The 19,987-nt window shown below is 30.7% G+C and overlaps 2 protein-coding genes across 6 annotated transcripts; one reads left to right on the top strand and one right to left on the bottom strand.

The window, feature by feature from the left end:
* Positions 1-9,826: 9,826 nt before the first annotated feature.
* On the bottom strand, positions 9,827-13,017 carry LOC8286386 (lipid phosphate phosphatase 2). Of its 5 annotated transcripts, XM_048371013.1 has the most exons (8): positions 12,759-13,017; positions 11,656-11,882; positions 11,391-11,478; positions 11,174-11,283; positions 10,958-11,054; positions 10,591-10,779; positions 10,410-10,469; positions 9,827-10,248 (listed from the first exon to the last, which is right to left on the bottom strand). In XM_048371013.1, exons 2-8 carry the CDS (start codon positions 11,869-11,871, stop codon positions 10,070-10,072), a joined length of 939 nt encoding a protein of 312 aa, XP_048226970.1. In that variant the 5' UTR covers positions 11,872-11,882; positions 12,759-13,017; the 3' UTR covers positions 9,827-10,069. The 5 variants fall into 5 exon arrangements, with proteins under 5 accessions (XP_048226970.1, XP_048226953.1, XP_048226960.1 ...); XM_048370996.1 differs by lacking the exon at positions 12,759-13,017 and having other exon boundaries at positions 11,656-12,416; XM_048371003.1 differs by lacking the exon at positions 12,759-13,017 and having other exon boundaries at positions 10,591-10,767; positions 11,656-12,416.
* A 1,427-nt stretch (positions 13,018-14,444) lies between these two features.
* On the top strand, positions 14,445-17,204 carry LOC8286387. Its single transcript, XM_002524835.4, has 2 exons — positions 14,445-15,904; positions 16,192-17,204. The coding sequence occupies exons 1-2, from the start codon at positions 14,733-14,735 to the stop codon at positions 17,042-17,044; spliced, it is 2,025 nt and encodes a 674-aa protein (XP_002524881.2). The 5' UTR covers positions 14,445-14,732; the 3' UTR covers positions 17,045-17,204.
* The last annotated feature ends 2,783 nt before the right edge of the window (positions 17,205-19,987 follow it).

The raw sequence follows: 19,987 nt of genomic DNA, 5'->3' as shown, positions 1-19,987 counted from the left end.
GATAAAGAAAGGAAAGAAAAAACTAGTGGGTAGAAAAAAGGTAAAGAAAGGAGACTAGTGATGCCAATGGAATATTTAAGTTAATATTAAAATATCATTAACATATTATTTTGTAGGACAAGAAATAATCATTTAATTCGAAATCATAATAATTAATATTAAGATATAATTGATATGAATAGTTGTTTATAATAACTAAATTGTATAAGATTAGTTCTAATTACCATATACAATATGAGTAGAAGTAGTAAATAAACTTCATGGCATAATAAAAAATAGTATATTAATTAATATATCAACTAAAGTCAAATATAAATATTAAAAGTATAATGTATGCTACTTATTAGGATAAACAGAAGTATTTATTATTATTATTATTATTATTTGAAGGTAAATTTATAATAAATCACCAAAATTTAATTATTTGATTTTTTTAAAATAAAAAGTAATTTTCTAAGTTTACTCAATTATGATATATAATTTGAATAGAATAAGGAAATATTACAAAAAAATATATCTAAATTTTTGAAAATAAAATAAATTTGATTAAATAAGTTTGTCCTATCTTCTTATAGTAAAAGAAAAGAAATTGTTTATATTATTTTAGTTTTTCATGCTCTATAATTAAAATAATATGCTTTTAGTTGCTGATTTTTAATGAATACAACAAATATCTACAACTTTTAACAACTGTGTGAAAGAAATGAATGAAGAAATACAAACGGATGTAAAGATACAATCTAATTTCTATATATATATATATATATATATATATAGAGAGAGAGAGAGAGAGAGAGAGAATTATTAGTGGCTCCATAATTTCTGCCTACATTATTGGTGGTCCTGAGGGAATGCCGGTCTAGCACGAACCCTAGACCTTGGAATTTGGATAATCATTTTAAATGTCCCAATTGAATCAGAAAGAATCACCCGAGTAGAATAAGTTTATCTAAATGAACAGCACACTCTGTTCAATGTTCATCATAAATTGAACTGTGGTTTAAGTGCAGCATCAGACTCAGATATGGCAATGGCTCTTACGTACAGTAATGGTAAGAGAATAGGGACAGGAAGAAAGGAAAAGAAAAAAAAAAACCATCTAGCTAAAAGATGGATTAATATTAATTGTGACAGCTTATTGAAATCATATGCAATATCACCAACATGAATAGGCAGTTGTTGACAAGATGCATGATTTGAAACTTTCTTGGAAGTTAGCTTATATATATGCAAAACAGAAGGAAGACATATATGCAAATGACAGTCACTTTTTTTAAATTAAAAACAAATTAATTAATTATTGTTTTTATATAATCAATAAAAATATAACCATTAAATAATGAAATAAAAAGAATAATAAACAATATAAAATTATTACATAACTGATGTAAGTTGAATCTAAAATACTCCCTTGCCACAAGTTGGTAAGAAGTGATGATAGAGTTTGACATTAAACGTAAGTGATTGATATTCATTGCAAGTTGCCAAGATGTGCGGAAGAAAAGATCATCAAACCACCTCTCAACACACATCTCTTATCCTTTTTACTTAATTCAAAACATACATCTCTCTATCCCTTCCATGAAACTTTGAAAGGCGAGGATCAAACTAAATAATGGGGCGGTGTGTGTGTGTGTTCCCATCAACACGTGTCGATACCCCATTTCATTTTCTCCTTTTCTGGACGATCTTATTGGTTTCCTTCAAAATATCTCTTCCCACCAGCTGGACCATCCATTTCCATTTGGGTCCCTCTCTCTCCTCAGTTCTTTGTCCGTTTTCACTTCGGCCACAGAAGAATTTTTGAACGTTCTTTTTAACAGAAGGTGAGATGGGTGGCCAATCAGCTTCATGCGCACACTTAATAAACCCTAAATCATAACTAAATTAGCTATCATAATTCTTAAATTTTTACCAAATACTTTAATATAACTGTTCAACGAAAAATAACTATCAGCTCATCAAATCTCTGAACTAAATACATTCTTAGACTCAACAACTCTTTATTTATTATTTTTAAAAATATATAAAAAAATCAATCAATCGTCTTATAATGGATTTGATAGGATAATAACAAACAAAGAAAAAGAGACATAGATTCCATTCAAGTCATTCCGTTTTGGGGGGTGCAGGTTATTTTAGAAGTATGTGCTTTCCCCTTTTGGATGAGGATATGTTTTGATTGGGGAATCTGCTACGCATATATAAGGGAGCCAGTACTGAAAAGGCTAAAGCAAAGCATCTATCTATCTATGCCCAGATGGATCCAAGAGGGATTTTTTAAGCTAAATGAATTTTTTTATTTATTCTATCACATACATTTTGCTTTGAGTGTAGTGTAGAAGTGAGAGTGAGTGAGTCATTGAATAATTGATGGTGAAAAGACCTTTACTAGACTTTTCTAATGTGTTTAATTTCGTCCTGCAACTTCTAGCAATACATACATCTTTGTCTTTCCAATCTCTTAAATTGATGAGTCTTTATCACATTTAGATTATACAATACATGATTTCATCTGGCTTTGTAGTTCCATTATTAGTAACCTTTGTGATAATTGTATTTACAAGCTATTTAACTGAAAATTTGACAATACAATTCAATATGATACCGTACATTTCAACATTATTAGATTTTTAGATAAAATGTATTTTTTAATATTTTAATTTTAATAATTTAATATTTTTATTTTTTAATTTAATTTAATAAATAATTTTATTTTATTTTTATAATACTTCTACTTTTTAAAAATAAATATATTGAATGAAATTATATATTAAAAAATATTTAAAAAATATTGAACTGTCTATTAAAATATATTAAAAGTTAATATGATAAAGTGATCAAATAACTAAATATGTTTTTAATCAAATTTTAATTTGTAAATTATATCATGATTGATTGAGTGGAGAACTCATCCTATTTTTATTTTATATTCTAAGTTTTTGAGTAAATGATGAATATTGAAGACACTACATTAAAGAATTCATATATAACTTGCATTTACAGACAACTTAATTAGATGAATACATCCCATATCTTGCAAAGTCCCCATCTTCCATATGTAAATGGATAAATTTCAATTCCCATACAATAAAATGGTTCACATATCAGCTGAAACTTTTTTTAATAAAAAATAATTAACTAAAAGAATTTTCACTTGCAAATAATAAAAAATATACAAGATTTACTCAAAAATTAAACGGGCTTGGACGAAAATTATACTAAAGCGAGCGACTCTCGGAATTCTGATGCTGCATCATCATTATTTTCACTAAGAATATTTAAAAGAAGTAATCAAGCCTAACAAATTACTGCATTTACATCCTCTGAAAGTGTTACTGATAAAAGAGGAGCCAGGCTCATGAAATATCTTAGTAGGAAAACTGTAATATATCTTTGTTAAAGTAATTTTGGGCATCTTAATCTGATCTATACTATTTAAACAGTAATTAACTAATTAAATAAACAGAATTTCATGATTAAAGAAACAAAGCTTTTGCAATATTTGTCAAAGAAGCTATCAAGAAAACCCAAAAGTTTCATTTTAGTTTGAACTTGTCATTATAATTTGTTTTTTCCAGTATACTTTAACTGTGACATTGATAAATTTACGATACAATAAACAAGATGAATTCCATTAATTAACAGAAATATGGACTCATATTTTTCAGCCGGATATGTCCATTTATGTGTTAGTTAGCAGAAAGAGAAGAAAACAAAAATATTGCAATTTGTTATTTAAATTGACAGATTTTTACAGTGTATTTAGTTAAAATAAGTTTTACAAAATTATATGAAATTTATTCATAGTTCTAAAATTAATGTGGTTAGTTAAATTTATATATTTAAATTTATAAAATTAGTTATAACTAAACTAAATCCTAACTAAGTGTGAAATTTTTAAATAAATTTTATATTAATAAATTCATATATTCATAGGTTAAAATATTATTTTTTTAGTTTTGTCTTCTCTTTTTGTTTTCTTTTTTATATTTTCTCTTTATGGATTTTTTTTCTTATTCATGATCATTATTTAATATATGAAAACGAATTTCAAACAATACACCCTGACAAAAACTACTTTTCAAATATTACTTGAAAAAATAAAAGAAGAAGAAGAAGAAGAAGAAGAAGAAGAAGCAAAAAGCAAAACCATGTTCAAATTAGTAAAGTGTATGCAAGTTCCCCAACTTTTCTTGTGTTTTCTGGATTTTTATAAAATGGGCCAATCATTGGAATGAAAAAGAAAAATCCTTAATGAAAATGGATTCATGTAAAGGATTGGGCCTATCAATATTAACACACATATCCAAATACAACCCTCACCAAAAAATTTAAGGAAGAAACAACACAAACCAGATTACTTTTATTGGAAATACACATTGCAACAGATTTACCAATTCATTAATCTTAGTTGGAAATCATAAACCAATTCTAACACAATTCCTGACAAGGGAAAATAGGAGATCTAAAATTTAAATCTATTTTGCTTTATAAAAATCTAAAATTATCTCCCATCTTTTTCTAAGGAAAAATAAATTAAAATTTGAAACAATATATTTTTTATTACCTTCTAGGGTGAGTATTGTGTTAGAATAGAGATACTGACAAACCTGTTGCGATGTATGATCTCTCTCTTTTGTAGAACAATGAAAAAAGCTTAAGATTTAGAAACCTGCCTCTTGCAAATATGATATGAGAGTTGAGGTGCTTCAGGAATCCTATTAAACAACAGCCCATTACCAGTGTTCAGCTGCGCTAAATGTCCAGCAAAACAGGCCATCATCCGAACATAGGCGTTTCTAAGTCTTGTCATCATAATCTTGACAGGGGGAACCCTGATGTTTTTTGTTCTCAGTTTCAGCTTCACTGCTCTCATGTTCCATCCCCAAGCGGCAGCTGCTGGTACACTTGTATTCTTCTGCTTGATCAGCCTCTGATATCGTCTTCTTTTCCTGTACCTCTTTATGCTGCCCGCAGAGAATGCATTGCTGAATATCTCCATGGATAAAACCTAGTCTTTTCGAAAGGAAGCAAACAAACTTCGCAGTACCAAATTGTAAGGAAACTACATGGCCACAGTAGATGCTCACAAGTAGCATGGGATATAAGATAAAAGATGATGATGAACTGATGAAACTTTTATATTGTTGGTCTCTAAGTAGCAGACGGAAAAGATAGGTTAAAAAGCAGATTGTACGTAGATGATTTTGGCCATAAATTTGACGCACCAATAGTCAGCTAAGGTTAGCAAACAATTTATACAATTTCCTCTTCAGCCTTAATTTGTCGGTAACAGTTAACAGCCATCTGTTTTTATTTACTCCTATTTGGGAGGTTATGGTTGGGTCTTGTTTTATGTATATAGATACTCATATTATGAGTCTTTCTTACTCGGTTTACAGGAGAAGAAAAGAAACCAATACTTTAATTAAAATTACAGGAAAAATGTATAAATAGTATTATAATTATGTCTCATATAATTAAAATTAATAATATTTGTTTTCCTATTAATAAATCAGGCTGATGCGGCAGCTAAATTTCTCACCAGATAACATGTCACTTATCTAATATATCAATTTATCTTAGTTTAACATGTTAAATTGATGGTTTAAAAGAAACATGTTATATCGATACATTAGACAAAATGACATATTATTTGGTGAGAAATTCTACCGGTGCATCATCACAATCCAACTAAAAATTATTACAAAACAGCTAAAAAATATATAAATAATATCGTCTGATCTGTTAATAAAAAAAATTACTATTAATTTTAATTTATGAATTACACTACTAAATACATACATTTGATACAGTTCATTTTATCCTATAACTGTTTAAGTTGAAACATGTATTTTCTTGAAGGCTATGTTTGTGGGTATAAGTAGCAAAGAATATTTCGTCCCTTAGATTTAGAATTATACGGATAAAATTTTTATTAAATAAATAAATAAGATTTACAAATATAAATCAGTCAAACCAAATCACAAACTCAACCGTATAAATAAGAACAAAATAAACCAAGTTTTATATATCTATAAACTTAAGTGGACCCAATAAAAGACCAATTAAACCAACTGCTGATTCTTAATTATCTTTTATAACTATGTTATGTTTGTCATTCAAGCTTTCCACCATTCTTTCAAAGCATCTCTTTTGACAAATGAGACAAACACCTTTCCCTTTGCAGATGAATGCACAAGGATTGAACCACAAAGTAGTTCTGATATAATTGCTTACCTATAAGAATGACAATTTCGTTAGAGTCAAGCCTTGATGCCATAATCCATATGCGATTATCAATTCATTATATAATTATAAATAAAATTCATTATATAATTATATGTATCATTATTTATTCAATAAATATTAAATTTATGTTAATTAATTTTAATAATAAAATGGTTATTGATACGACAAATATAATATGTGTTTAAACCTAACAAAATAAATTCAATATAGCTCAAATATATATATATATATATATGAAAATTTTAGTTTTGATCTCGACGCATAAATTTTTTTAACAATATAAATTATTAATTTTCTAATTTCACTCAATTATATAATATAGAATAGTTATTTATCTGAATTTTTTGTTTGGAAAATAGGAGGAACAGGCCTATGAGGCGGTGATAATTTAGGAGGAGGCGGTGGACTTGTCATTTCTTTATCACCCAGTTTTCTTGCCCTCAAATCTGCACTGATTTAAAAGATTTTCAAACGTCTTTGCATCAGTGCTTAATAATACGACATTTCAAACAAGAAAGCAAAGACTGGTCAGAGTTTAGGAAAAAGAGTAGGAATCTGAAGGGCATTGCTAAACTGTAGCAAGAGCATGAAAAATCTGAGTATTGTCATTAAAAATTGGCATTATATGCATGATTAATAATGGCAGATATCAGTTTATCTTTCACATACAAACCTGCATGGAAAAGATGGAAGTGATCATCATTATGGCTAGAATGATAGAATAGATCATGAAAGAAGAGAAACCTATGCTTTTTTGAATTAACCCTTTGGCATCTTTGCCCATCATATATATATATATCAAGTTACATACTGTTAAAGCAATAAATAAATGGAAAATGGATCCCATATTTTAAAAAAAAAAAGGTTTAGCACATTTGTCAAATACTCTATAGTGCCATTAATAAAAATAATAATATCAATAAACCTTATTCTTTTATTTTAGTTTTAATTTTTCATTTCCAAATCAATAAGTTTTTTAATTGGGTGATATTAAGTTCTTTTTTATATATCAGATAAATTCTAATTAATATGATACTACATAATTGCATGGTTAAATCTAATTAATAAAAATAAAAGTAATCCGATGTGACTTATAATTTTTATATAAAATTATTCCTTGACTTTAATATATTATGAGATATTTTATAAAAATATTATGTGTCACATTAAAAGAGCAATAATTGAAACAAAAAAAATGTGGAATGTTTAATTTTTTTTTAAAAATAATTATTGCGGGTTCAAACAATTTAGTTAGTTGAGAGAAAAAAATAAGGTATTTGAAAATATTTAACAAACAATTGACATAAAATACATACAATTTTAGTTTTAATAATAATAATGTATTATCTTGTTATTTTATTATACTAGTCATTTAGCTGTGTGTTGCACGACCGTTATTATTATTTTGATTATAAAATTAAGTTGATTGATACAATTTAGAAAAAAATTTAAGATTTAATATTAATTTATAATACTTTAAAAATAAATAGTAAAGTAACTACTTTTAAATGTCATTCTTGATTTTTTAAAATTTAAAATTTTATTAGTGCAATAATATAAAAATTATTCTAAAAATACTTATTAATTAAATTTAGTATTATATAAATTAATTCTATCAATATAATTGATATTACTATTTGTTAAGATTAAAAGTTTATTATATAATTGATAATTTAATTTATTATTGAATATAATATTAAAAAATAATTTAAGATGTTATTTTTTAGAATTAAATTATTATCTAATTAAAAAACTAATTTATTAAAAATATAATTAATATGTTATTTTTAAGATAGTATTATTATTTAATTAAAGAATTATTTATTAGTTAATATGAATTAAAATGTAATCAATATATTATCTTTTACTAATTAAAAATAATGTCTAATTAGAAATATAATTTATTAATTAATAAATTAATACAAACTTATAAAATTTTATTTAGATTTAATATCATGTATCAAAAATAAAAATACATATTAAAACAAGAATCTCATAAATCAAAAATTAAACACACATACCAATAAAATTTTAAATTTAAAAAATTAATATATACATAAATAGATTATAATCTATACGAGTTAACGCGTACTTGGCTGAAATTGGTACCAGACAATCCCATTTTTAACTAGCAAATACAAATATAACACTTAACAAATAATGTCACATATCACTATTTAGTTTAATTTATTTACAAATAATGCAATAAAATAAATCTAATTAAAATTTCTCTTATTTTTAATTTATGAAATTTTCTTGGCTAGATCATCATGGTCTATAAACCACAAGAAATATACACGTAATTCAAACCGTATTTCATTTGACATTTTTTCTTTTCCAAACACAAATAAGCCTATTAACTAAAAGATGAGTGAATAAACTTCACAAATCAGTAATATGTACAAAACAGTCAATAACCTGATACAAAACAAATAGCGTTGCTCTTGTTCCACTGGAGCTATTATTCGGGATCATGATGGTTATAACATTGTGGCAGCTGCCTATGCGTTCTAGCAGGTGTAATTCGGTCCTCTTAAGCGAGCTATATGCAATTCGCGATGGTCTCTTGTTGGCTCCGGATTGTGGTGTTTCTGGACTGCTGGTTGAAAGTGACAATCTTGAAGCCATTCAATAAGTGCTTACCCACAATTCTCTGTCTGAAAATCGACCGTTGGCTCCTGATATTGAAAGGTTGGCAAGAGAGGTAAATGTAATTGATTTTACAGCTGTTAGAAGGAGTGCTAATTCGGTGGCACATGCACTAGCTCAATTGGGTTCTCCTATTAGTAGCGGATAAAATGCAAAAATAGTACTATAATTATGATTATTGTATCTATTTGGTATCTCAAATTCATTAAACATAAAAAATGGTACCCCAACTAATCAATAATGAATCAAGCTACACTTTTCATTCATTGTATAATAATGTGGCAGTCAGATCCTCTCATTAACTACCACATCACCTCTTATTTAAATATAATTAATTTTAGTTAGACAGTGAACATTCTTTTAATTCCTTTACATTGAACTTATACCTTGCAACTGTGTTTAGGGAATTAGAATTTTTAGATTTATTACGATTAATTATTACGGGTCAGTAATGATGTGGAAGTTTAGAGAAAATCTGGTGCCACATCAACACAAATTGGTTTGGAAATATAAAAGTCCTCTTGCCTCATTCATTAATGGTGACCTATAATATAATTTTTTTTGTGATTATTGAGTTGAGCAGCCAAATAAATATAAGTAACATAGTTATAGTACTATTTATACCTACGAACCGTTGGTAGTGTTTGGTACTTCCTGAAGGATGAATGCCCTCTGTAGCTTCATCACCTTATTGTATCTGACTTGATGTAATGTCTTTTGGGTTGTCCTTGTTGACCTTTACCTTGTTTGATTGCACTCTTTTTTTTTTTTTTGGAAGGTTTTATCCCTTTAGGTTTTACTTATAAAAGTTGTTAACGAGGAAATCTTGCAGTAAAGATGTTTATTTTACATTAATGAAGCCCACATAAAAAAAAAAAAAAACAAATAGCGTTGCTAGAATGTCAATATACACTAAGCCATATGCAAGTAATAATACTAAATCCTTAGTTATTACATAAAATGTTAAAGACAAACCACTATTACTGTTACATTAATGATTAATGTATAAACTGCAGCTAACAAATCAATCAGAATAGTTAAGGTACAAGGAAGATGGACAGGCTAGAGTATAATCGTCTGTAACAAATAAAAGAATTGATATATGAACATATAAACTTCTAGTTTCTATTAACTTCACTGTTTTCTCTTTCTTTTCCATTGCATCCTAGTCTAAGCTTGTACCTTGTGAGGATCGTGATGCAGGAGTTTCCATCTCAGAATCAAACGGCATGAATGCAGCTTCTACATCTGTACTCCCTCGCTTTCGGATAGAATTAGCCCTTCGTCCTGCAGCCTGACTCTTTCTCTCTGCTATCATTTCGAAAAAGGCATGCGGTGCCCAACCTACAACATGTACAAGTTAATGTCAGAAAAACAGTAGCAGAAAAGAAACAGGGACTTGTCTTAGGATTCAAACCAAACTGTTTAGTAATACATTAAATGCATACTGAAATGAGAGGGTGTTTATTGTTATTGTTGACTAACAATAAAGGACTGGCACATACCTTCTGCATCATTTGGATAAGGGAAAGACTGCAAGTAACAACATGCAGCTACAGTTGTTCCTGCACTAAAAGAAAAGGGAAAGTTTTCCAAATCGAACAGACATTAAGGGTTTATAAAGAGAGAAAAAAATGATAAAAGAAAAAAGAGTAACCCACTTTTAATTGTTTTACAAGTACAAACCTATAAGAGCTCCAGCAAAAACATCAGTCCAGTGATGCCAATAGTCGTCCACTCGAGAAATACCCACAAGAGTAGCGATTAGTACTGGAAGAAGTACAACACAGAGTTTAGCTATGTGCCCCCTGCGATCGAACACTTTCAGTTTTCCTGATATATACCAAGCAAGGTAAGTGAGACCTGCAAAAGACCCTGAAGATATAATGGGCGATCAGGAACTTGGTAATTCCTTAAAATGGTATTTTTCTAACACTAGCAAGGTCAAGCAAAACTCTGCCATGTTTGGTATAATAATCTTCTGGCTAATTGGCGCATCGAAAAAGACTGAGATATGAGCATCTATCTGAAAGTACCTGCTATATGTACTTACATGAAGTATGCCCACTTGGAAAACTTTTGTAACCTTCCTTTACAACTGCGGCATCTCCATGACAAATAACATTCTTGGAAACAGGATCAAATGCCTGCTGATTTCAGATAAAAAACAATTAAAGACCAGTATCGAATATATAAAGTTCAGGACATTGACAAAAATTCTATTTGATTATTATTCATGAAGATGGAGATAGATGGTAGCCATATGTACCTCATTTCCATCAGGAAAACACCGCCAAAAGAAATTAGGTCTTGGACGACCAACAGCATCTTTTATAGCATCAGTGATAACTCCAGTGATAAGAAGAGAAAACAGTAGTCCTGAAAATACAATAATGTAACAGTTAATTAAATAATACAATTAGCTATTGGAATCAAAAAGAATAAAATGAATTACTTTCTTTTTGTTCAAAGTGTACGAGACATACCTAGCATAGCATGATGGAAGTCATAAATATCCTTTCTATAACAATAGTACACAAAAAAGCTAGCCAATGGCAGAATTCCTGCAAGAATCTGTCACAAGATACAAAAGATAGCTGATGATAAAGCCAATGGCAGAATTCCTGCAAGAATCTGTCACAAGATACAAAAGATAGCTGATGATAATGAAAGAATGTGTGCACGGTGCACTTGCTATCTCTAAAACCTGAATTTATTTTGTTTTTCTTTTTGTAGGATTAAGATACATACTGGGACAGTCCAGACAGGAACAGTGTTGGGTTTTAATGGGTATGTTAAATCTGTCATCATTCCTTGCCCAACAAACCGATGAAAAGGTTCTATAATGTTCAAAATGACATCAATGACTATAAGAAGTAGCAGAATTATCCAGTCTTGCAAATGTATTCTTGCCACTTTCACTCCATGAGATCTCACAGTATGTGATCCCAACCAGACCTCTGGCATTTTTCCCAATTCTACAAGAGAAAGAACAAGTGCATCCATCAATTGATAAATAGCAACCCACTCAATTCATCTACTTCCTTTTCTTTTAATTAATTGGGCTTCAACTACATGATGGTCATAAATAAATCTGCCCCATCCTTCCAATAATTGAAATCTAATCCAATGATTTCTAAATTCTAACAAACTTTGACCAAAAACAGAATAATGATGTGCACTCTCAACTGAAGCATTTAATGGAAAAACATGTTGCATGTAATCTGTCCTAAAAGACAAAAAAAAAAAAAAAAAAAAAAAAAGAAACTCAACTTCCTGTATTTATTCTAAAAATTGGAGAGCTGTCAGAAACCAGGATTCAGATTTTCTATATAAACAACTAAATCACAGAAATCAATGTAACTTGGAGGAAATTGTCACAGATTTCTGAGAAGGTTAAAACATCCCCAGCAATAAAAATCAGGCTCTTCTAGAATAGCAAATTGAGAAATAGAAAATTACACACTTTGGCTGAAAATTTAATTTAATATGACTTAGCTATATATATATATATATATATATATATATATATGATGAAGGCAGCTCTGATCCAGCCAATTGCAAGTGAATTGATCCATGCATCTCTCAAAAATCATGTGACCGCATGTAATCCTCTTAATAAATGCTTTTGACCAAAAAATAAGAACAAAATTATTCCAGGGGCTCCCAATCATTGGAAATGCAATCAAAAGAAGGCCTGCCCTAATCAGATCCATTGCTAAATAATAAATGAAAATAAATAATAATAACAATAAACCTTGTCTTTCTAACTAGAAATGCAACATTTATATGTCAGTAGATGAAATGTGGGAAAGAATCAGGGTTATATTACACGATGCAGGAATCAATCAGACCTGAAAGAGACGATTTGATAAGAAATAAAAGGAGAAGAGATTTATCAATTAAAATTGCTCATATAGAAGAAACAGCCATGGCACACGATCCTCGTAGCCGTCTTCCTTATCGGGTAGCTGATTTATAAGTTTTTATTATTATAATAATGATATAATGTAAATTTTCACAAGATAATAGAACAATTCATAAACTTAAAAGAAGTAAATATAAATTTATTTTTTATTAGGGTATTACTATAATATATATATTATGGTGACTCGGATCTAATTATTAATTATTTTAGTTGCCAACTTAAGAGCAGCAGGATGCCAGCAAGAGCAAATTAGCAAAGACACGAAGGCGACGTATACAAAGAACAATAGATTGGGGACTGGAGTTTGTGCTTCAATATTATACAGATAAAGTAAATATAAAATAAGTTTAATTGTACAAAAATATTCCAGGGTGGAAACTAATGTTACGAACTCCATGACTCAGCATGTGAGTGCAAAATAAATTTGCTTGAAACGAGAACACCTTGGTATGTAAAACTATTATGATGCATGACTATACATCTAGCTGTACCAGATCATTAGAATAAACAATTAACTTGAGAAACAACAACAAAAAAAATAAAAAAATCATTAATTCTAAATATAAATTTAATGATAATTAAACTCTGACGCCCACTCTTAAAATAGTTTTATATTAATCTAAGTCTTCACGTGGGATCGACACTATTATTTTCCTATGCTTAAAGAGAGGATAAATTATTGATTTTGTTATTAAAATTGTACATAGATGAGCACATTGGTGGCCGAAATGGCTCCCTTGGGTTCTGTTTTAATCTTACAGACTCGTCGTATTGGAAGGGAAAGCAAAGACTTTTAGGGATGAGGGACTAATCGCTTTCTTTTTAATCCGCCACTTAACTTGTAATATATATATATATATATATAATCTTAATTCATAATCAATTAGCACAACTATCAATTATCCATACGGGTGGCCGGTTATGCATTTTGGTAACCCATGACGTCCAGGCGCGCAGGTCTGCATGGGCCAAAGTCATCCTTGTACAAGAAGGCACCATGCCGTGTCATTCCTCAAACTGCCTCGTTCAAGTCAAGCTGTTGCCGACATGAACCATTAAAGAAAAGAATTTTGATTGGAATGGTGCGGATTTTAGAAGTCATCTCTATATAATACTTTAGCTTCGGTATAGTCGTTCTCTCGCTGGTTAATTCATTAAAGTATTATTTGTTTAAAGAGTCTTTTTAAATTATAAGAGTTATAATGTACTCCTTGAAGAGTTAAATTGTAGAGAGCTAAATTAAATGTATTATAAGTTGTTATATATTTTATTAATTAATATCATTTTTTTTATTTGCTAAATTTTGAAAAGAAATTAACTTAGAAGAAATAAAAATAAAATAAGGAGAAAATATTTATTAGACTTAAATATTTTTTTACTTTTTATATTTAATTATATTTTTTAAAATAAAAAGTACTGTTAGAAAATAGTTTTATCAAGCAAATATTTTATTGATTCCATCGTTATTTGTTATAATAAATTGTTACACCAATTATTCTCCCTTAAAATCCCATTTTTACTATCCCTTCACAAGAAATAGATAGATCAATGATATAAGGACAAGTAATTTGAGCCATGGGTGATCATAAAATTCTCCACTTATATGGGAAAATAAAACAAAACAAATAGTAGAGCTCCTCACATGAATAGTATCCCTCTCACATTTCTTGAACTCTGGTATTTGAAGAATCCATCATACATAGAATCTAGAAAGTGAACCTCGTAAAATTACAACTGCATCAAACTATAAAAACTCTTTCCCATCCAAAGCAACTAAGCATATGATTGTATGAGTATAAAGGCATCAACTCCACATTTACTCCACTTCTTGAATCTTTCCCACCACTACTCCACTCTCCGCCTCAACACAATACAGTAGTCTACACCACATCATTCATTCATGGATCCACCTCCCCTTCCGCCCCTCCCTACTCCGACCGTCTCCGGCACCAGTAACATCGTCAGTCCCACTACCATACACCTCAACTACCCTGACTCCGTCGAGTCCTCCCCGCGTTCCCACGCAGCTGATACTTACAATAACGAACCTCTCCCTCCAGTCCCGGGTGCCAAACTCCGCCTTATGTGTAGCTATGGAGGCCACATTATTCCCCGCCCGCATGACAAGTCTCTCTGCTATGTTGGCGGCGAGACACGAATGGTAGCCATCGACCGTCACTCCACTCTCTCCTCCTTATCATCTCGCCTTTCGCGTGGGCTTCTTGATGGCCGTTCTTTTACTCTTAAGTATCAGTTACCCAATGAAGAACTTGATTCGTTAGTATCTGTAACTACAGATGAAGATCTTGATAACATGATTGAAGAGTATGATCGGATTACTGCATCATCTTCAGCTTTAGCTCCTTCTCGGATACGATTGTTTGTTTTCTTTAATAAACCAGAAACTGTAGCTTCGATGGGTTCACTTCTCGATGATGCCAAGTCAGAGACATGGTTCGTTGATGCACTCAATGGTTCTTTACTTCCAAGAAACTTATCAGATTCTGCTACAATGGAATGTTTAGTGAATCTTGACAGCGATCATGACTTGGAAGCTCAAGTAGATGGTGTAGATGGAAACAAGCAAGAAATAATCAAGAATCAAGTACCAGTACTACTGCACCATGAAGTGCAGGCAACGATGCCCGATTCGCCTATGATGGAGAACGGTTCTTCATCATTTGGTTCATCTTCTTCTTCTCCTTCAATGTGCAACTTGCCGCCTATTCGAGTTCGAGTGGAGGATCAGAAAGTTGGAATAGAGGAACAGTTTGCTCAGATGACCTTTGCTCAAGCTGTGCAAAAGCAATATGATGGCTATGGCCTTTTGGCTACAGCTGTTGCGCCTCTGCCTCCACTTCCTACAGCTGTTGCTGCAGCTGGGATGGCATCTTCGCTTAGTCCTGCCGGTGGTTCTAGTGAGCACTTGAATCGGGTTTTATCAGATGATGAAAGATCGGATCAGGGCGTTCCTGTTACTTTCCGCAAAAAACCACCATTGCCTCTGCAGCCTGTTCAGCACAAGGCTGGTGCCTGTGGTTATAATTTGCCTTCACCAGACTCGGTTGCAAGGTATATATGGTCCCCAATCTGTTTGTTCTTTAGCTTAATAGTATGATATATGTTTTACAGAAAGATCTAATCAGCAGCCTTCCAGAACCAAATTTAATGTTTAGGAGAAAGTTTTCAGGAGGTACAAAATTATAAAAAAGTAATTGATTAGCTGAAATTGATCTTAATCCAAGAAATGGTGTTCATTCAAACAGAGTGGGTTGACTTATAAGATTAAAAAAAAAAAGTAATTTTATGGCTTTAAAGTGATTAACATTTTCTTTTCTATTGATGATCAAACAATGCAGTGACACTAGTAGTATTGCATCTGCAAGTTCTTTCTCTAAGCCTATGCATTATCAAGAACAAGTTGCAACAGGAGACAGCAAGCCCCTTGTCAATCCTGATACAAAATGTGACATCTCAGTTCCAAGCTCTCAAATTCAAATTCAGCAAGCTCAAAATTCTGCATATGCATCGCCTGCACAGTTTGATCAACAACAGCAATTTGTACCCACCAGCACACATTTTTTCCCCCACCCTGCCACAACACCATTGCCAATGTCATCTTACTACCCAATCTATGCTACACAGCAGCAACAGCCTCATCAACCAATTGATCAACATCAGCAATATCCTGTATATGTAATGCCTGTTGCACAAACTCAACCATACATGTCTGTTCAATCTAATCTTATGGATACCACTACAGTTATGACCTCAGGCCGGCCGCCGACACCTAACTCACATCCACCACCTCTTTACCCTACAAAAGTTGCAGCTGGTGGTGCAGCTACCTTAGCTAAGCATGAAATGGCTGCGAGTATGTATAGAACTGCAGTGACACCAACTCCCTCATTAATCCCTATGGCAGCCGGCCAATATCAGCAACAGTATGTGGGTTATGCTCCAAATCCAATGCAATATCCAACTCAGTCCATTGCTGTTGCTCCTGCTGCTGCTAGTGGTGCTAATTATGGTTATGAATATGCAAAAGGCCCAAGTGATCAAGTTTATTACACTCAGATTCAGTCTGCCCCAGTGCCTTCTCAGTACCAAAGTATGAGTCCAGCTGCAGCAGCTGCACTAGCAGATGCTTCAAATCAACTGTCGACAAGCGCCACAACAATGCATCAGAACGGAACCCCACAGCCAATCTAAGTACTATTGGCTCCTGTTCTTGTTGCTGTTATTCATAATATCATGTCTTTAAGTGGAAAGTTAAAGTTTTTGTCTATTTTTCTTGAAGTCTAAGCATAAGATGCATTAAATAAATATACATTGTATAAGTAAATAAATTAGTGCTGATTTTCTTGTCAAATTGGGATATCCAGGCAGTAGGAATCATCAGACTTGTTTCTGTCAGAATAGTTCTTCTATTGGTTTCTTTGACAATAAAGTTCTTCTTACATAATCAGAGGTTTCAATTAGTAGTTCCTTCAGAAAAGTGGATCTACCTTTGGAAATGTAAAAAGAATGTTCTAGGCAAAGATTGGATCCTGCAGTCGAAAAGCTCTTCAATGATGACGTTATTGAAGTTCATTTAATGGATAATTGTTGAATGGGAGCTAAGATAATTATCTTCAGGATTACTAGTTGAAACCATGGTGGGTTGGAAGGCAGTCCAGAGTGGGCTGTGCTTGGGCAGTGGCCGCTGGCATCTGCTAGGGGCCCTTTTCTCGCGCTCTACCGCATGTGCGGCCACTGAATGTTCTTGTTGACTTGGGGGCGAGCAAGACTTGAGCACCGTTTGGGATTGAATTCGACAAATGTATTTTAAACAAAAGCACATATGTTGATAATTTTAAAAATAAATTAAAATAAAAAACAGTTTATAAAGAGATATATGAAATTATTAAATAAAAAGAATTATAATTAATAAAAAATTTCTTTTGACATTTAAAATTTCTTTTCTGGGAACGTTAGTATTTTAGCTACGGAAGAGGTTAGCACCCGTAATGTATTATGCAGTTTGATTAGCCTCTTTTTATGAATTGAAATTTCAATCAGTAAAACTTTTCAGTTTTCATATGTTGTAAATAACTGTAAAAATATTTTATTGTTTATATTCATGTTCATATATTAAGAATTGTATATTTTAAATTAAAAAATATCTTTTAAGGGTGACCGCTTCTAGACAAATCTCATGGCTATCTCTATACCTCTACCTTCTTTATCACTGAACGGTCATTTAGTAGTTTTAGCCAGTGATCCAAGCTATTTTCGTCTTGTACAATGAAGCTTATTCTCTATCGTCTCACTAGCCGACCTTGACTCCTGTTATTTTAAGGTCATATTTAGTATTTAGAGTTTACCTCGATTTGATAGCGTTCTTGTTGTCCGTACGAAACAATGTTTTATCCCTAAATATTCATTTAATTACTACGCCTCAACGCATTTCAAAAAGAATCAGGTAGCTCTGGAATCGAGTGACATTTCACCTATAATCACTACTCATCCGTTGATTCTTCGACATCAATCGATTCAGACCTCCACTTAGTTTCACTCATCGTATAATTTATTAGATGTTTCCTTTTATTTTAGTATAATTTTTTTTCCAATTAAAATTAATTAATTGAAATACCAGCTTTACTCAATATTATTTTCGTAGCACCTGCCATTTTGAATCCCCTCTTAAAAAAGAATTATATATGAATTCTCACTGTATCTAATAAATGAAGTCATAAAATTGCAGATATTCATTTTGGATTTACAATTTGATGAATTCAGATTCCTTTTTTTTTTTCTTCTTTTCAGTAGCCTTGAAATGTAAGGATCATGAGTTTGCTTTGTAAAATAAACACCCAATCACTTCACTGCTACTTTATTAACATCAGGCCTTTTATTGAATGGCATGTGGAGTAGAAACCCATGTCATCATTTTGCAAAATTTGAGTAATTTCTGATACCTGAGTTGACTTCATGTAGAGGCAATGGGTTTAAAGTTTTAAACAAAATGGTACAGTCAGAAACAGAAAGGCCACATGGATACAGAGGAATTGGACACGTTGTCCCCTCTCACAACTCTGCTCTTTCTCGGAATTCAAAGTCTGTATTAATAATAATAATAAATTGGATTAATTTTGGTAGACATGGAGTGAATAATGGAATCAATTCAGTAATCTGTTTGAAATGTTATTATTTAAATTTGCACAGCGTCGAATTTAACAACATTTTTGTACAAAATGACAAAATTTGGGGTTAGATCCAGTTTGGGGCACTGGGGATCTGTTTGATCTTTTTGACATCTTCACTGAATCCAGGGTTTGTTTGAGCTTGTCAAGCAAATACAAAACTAATAATAAAGTACTTTATTAATCTAATACATTAGATACTGTCTCCTCTTTTTTTAATGAAATGCTTTTGTTCTGATATGCAGTTGATAAATTATAATATTTGATCGCCGATAAATTTAATAATTTAATAAAATTTTATTAATTATTATTGTTAATATATTAAAAATAATTAAAATATTATAATTATTTATTTAGTTCAATTATATTGTTGTTAAAGATATTTATAAAATTACACAATAAAAAAATATTAAATTTAAAATATTTCTAAGAATTTCCTTTCTATTATTTTTACATAAGTTTTGCCCTGTCTTAACTTTATTTGTTTATTTTGGATTATTGTTTATCTCCCCCAAATACTTGAAACACAAGAGACTGTCGATAATACACGTATTTTCAAACACATGTCACTTCTTCTTCTTTGTGTCATGCCTCTTTTGTCTTCAATTCTTCCAATACATTTTGCTTAAATACCTAATTCTCATCCTACATTCACTAAATATTATCCAAAAAGTTATATACAACCTTATTTTATAAAATAACTAAATTTATAATTGTTTATTTAAAAGTTTAATCTTTACAATTTTCTTATAAATGCCTTTAGTCAAATTTATTTTTAAAATATTTGATTAATTTATATATTCTCAAAGTAATTTTAAGACTCAAAAATATTTAAAAATAAAAAATAATAATTTCAGAAGCAGTTTTTCTATGTGAAATTCCCAACACTCCTCACATCTATAATAAGGATAATATTTTATACTAACTTTCTTTAATGTAAGAAAATACATAAATTATTCTTCAAAAATAT

Source organism: Ricinus communis, chromosome 1 (genome assembly GCF_019578655.1).
Source record: "Ricinus communis isolate WT05 ecotype wild-type chromosome 1, ASM1957865v1, whole genome shotgun sequence".
Classification (NCBI taxonomy): Eukaryota; Viridiplantae; Streptophyta; class Magnoliopsida; order Malpighiales; family Euphorbiaceae; genus Ricinus; species Ricinus communis.
Note: the sequence above shows the minus strand (reverse complement) of the source record. Positions and strands in the feature narration are given on the sequence as shown.

Excerpts from the sequence above, each read along its gene's own strand:
- LOC8286387 (XM_002524835.4), top strand. The coding sequence starts at position 14,733 with ATGGATCCACCTCCCCTTCCGCCCCTCCCTACTCCGACCGTCTCCGGC. Across the intron at positions 15,905-16,191 it reads TCACCAGACTCGGTTGCAAG|TGACACTAGTAGTATTGCAT; the intron begins GTATATATGGTC and ends CAAACAATGCAG.
- LOC8286386 (XM_048370996.1), bottom strand. The coding sequence starts at position 11,910 with ATGGATGCACTTGTTCTTTCTCTTGTAGAATTGGGAAAAATGCCAGAG. Across the intron at positions 10,780-10,957 it reads TCCAAGTGGGCATACTTCAT|GGTCTTTTGCAGGTCTCACT; the intron begins GTAAGTACATAT and ends TTATATCTTCAG. Across the intron at positions 10,249-10,409 it reads TTATCCAAATGATGCAGAAG|GTTGGGCACCGCATGCCTTT; the intron begins GTATGTGCCAGT and ends TACATGTTGTAG.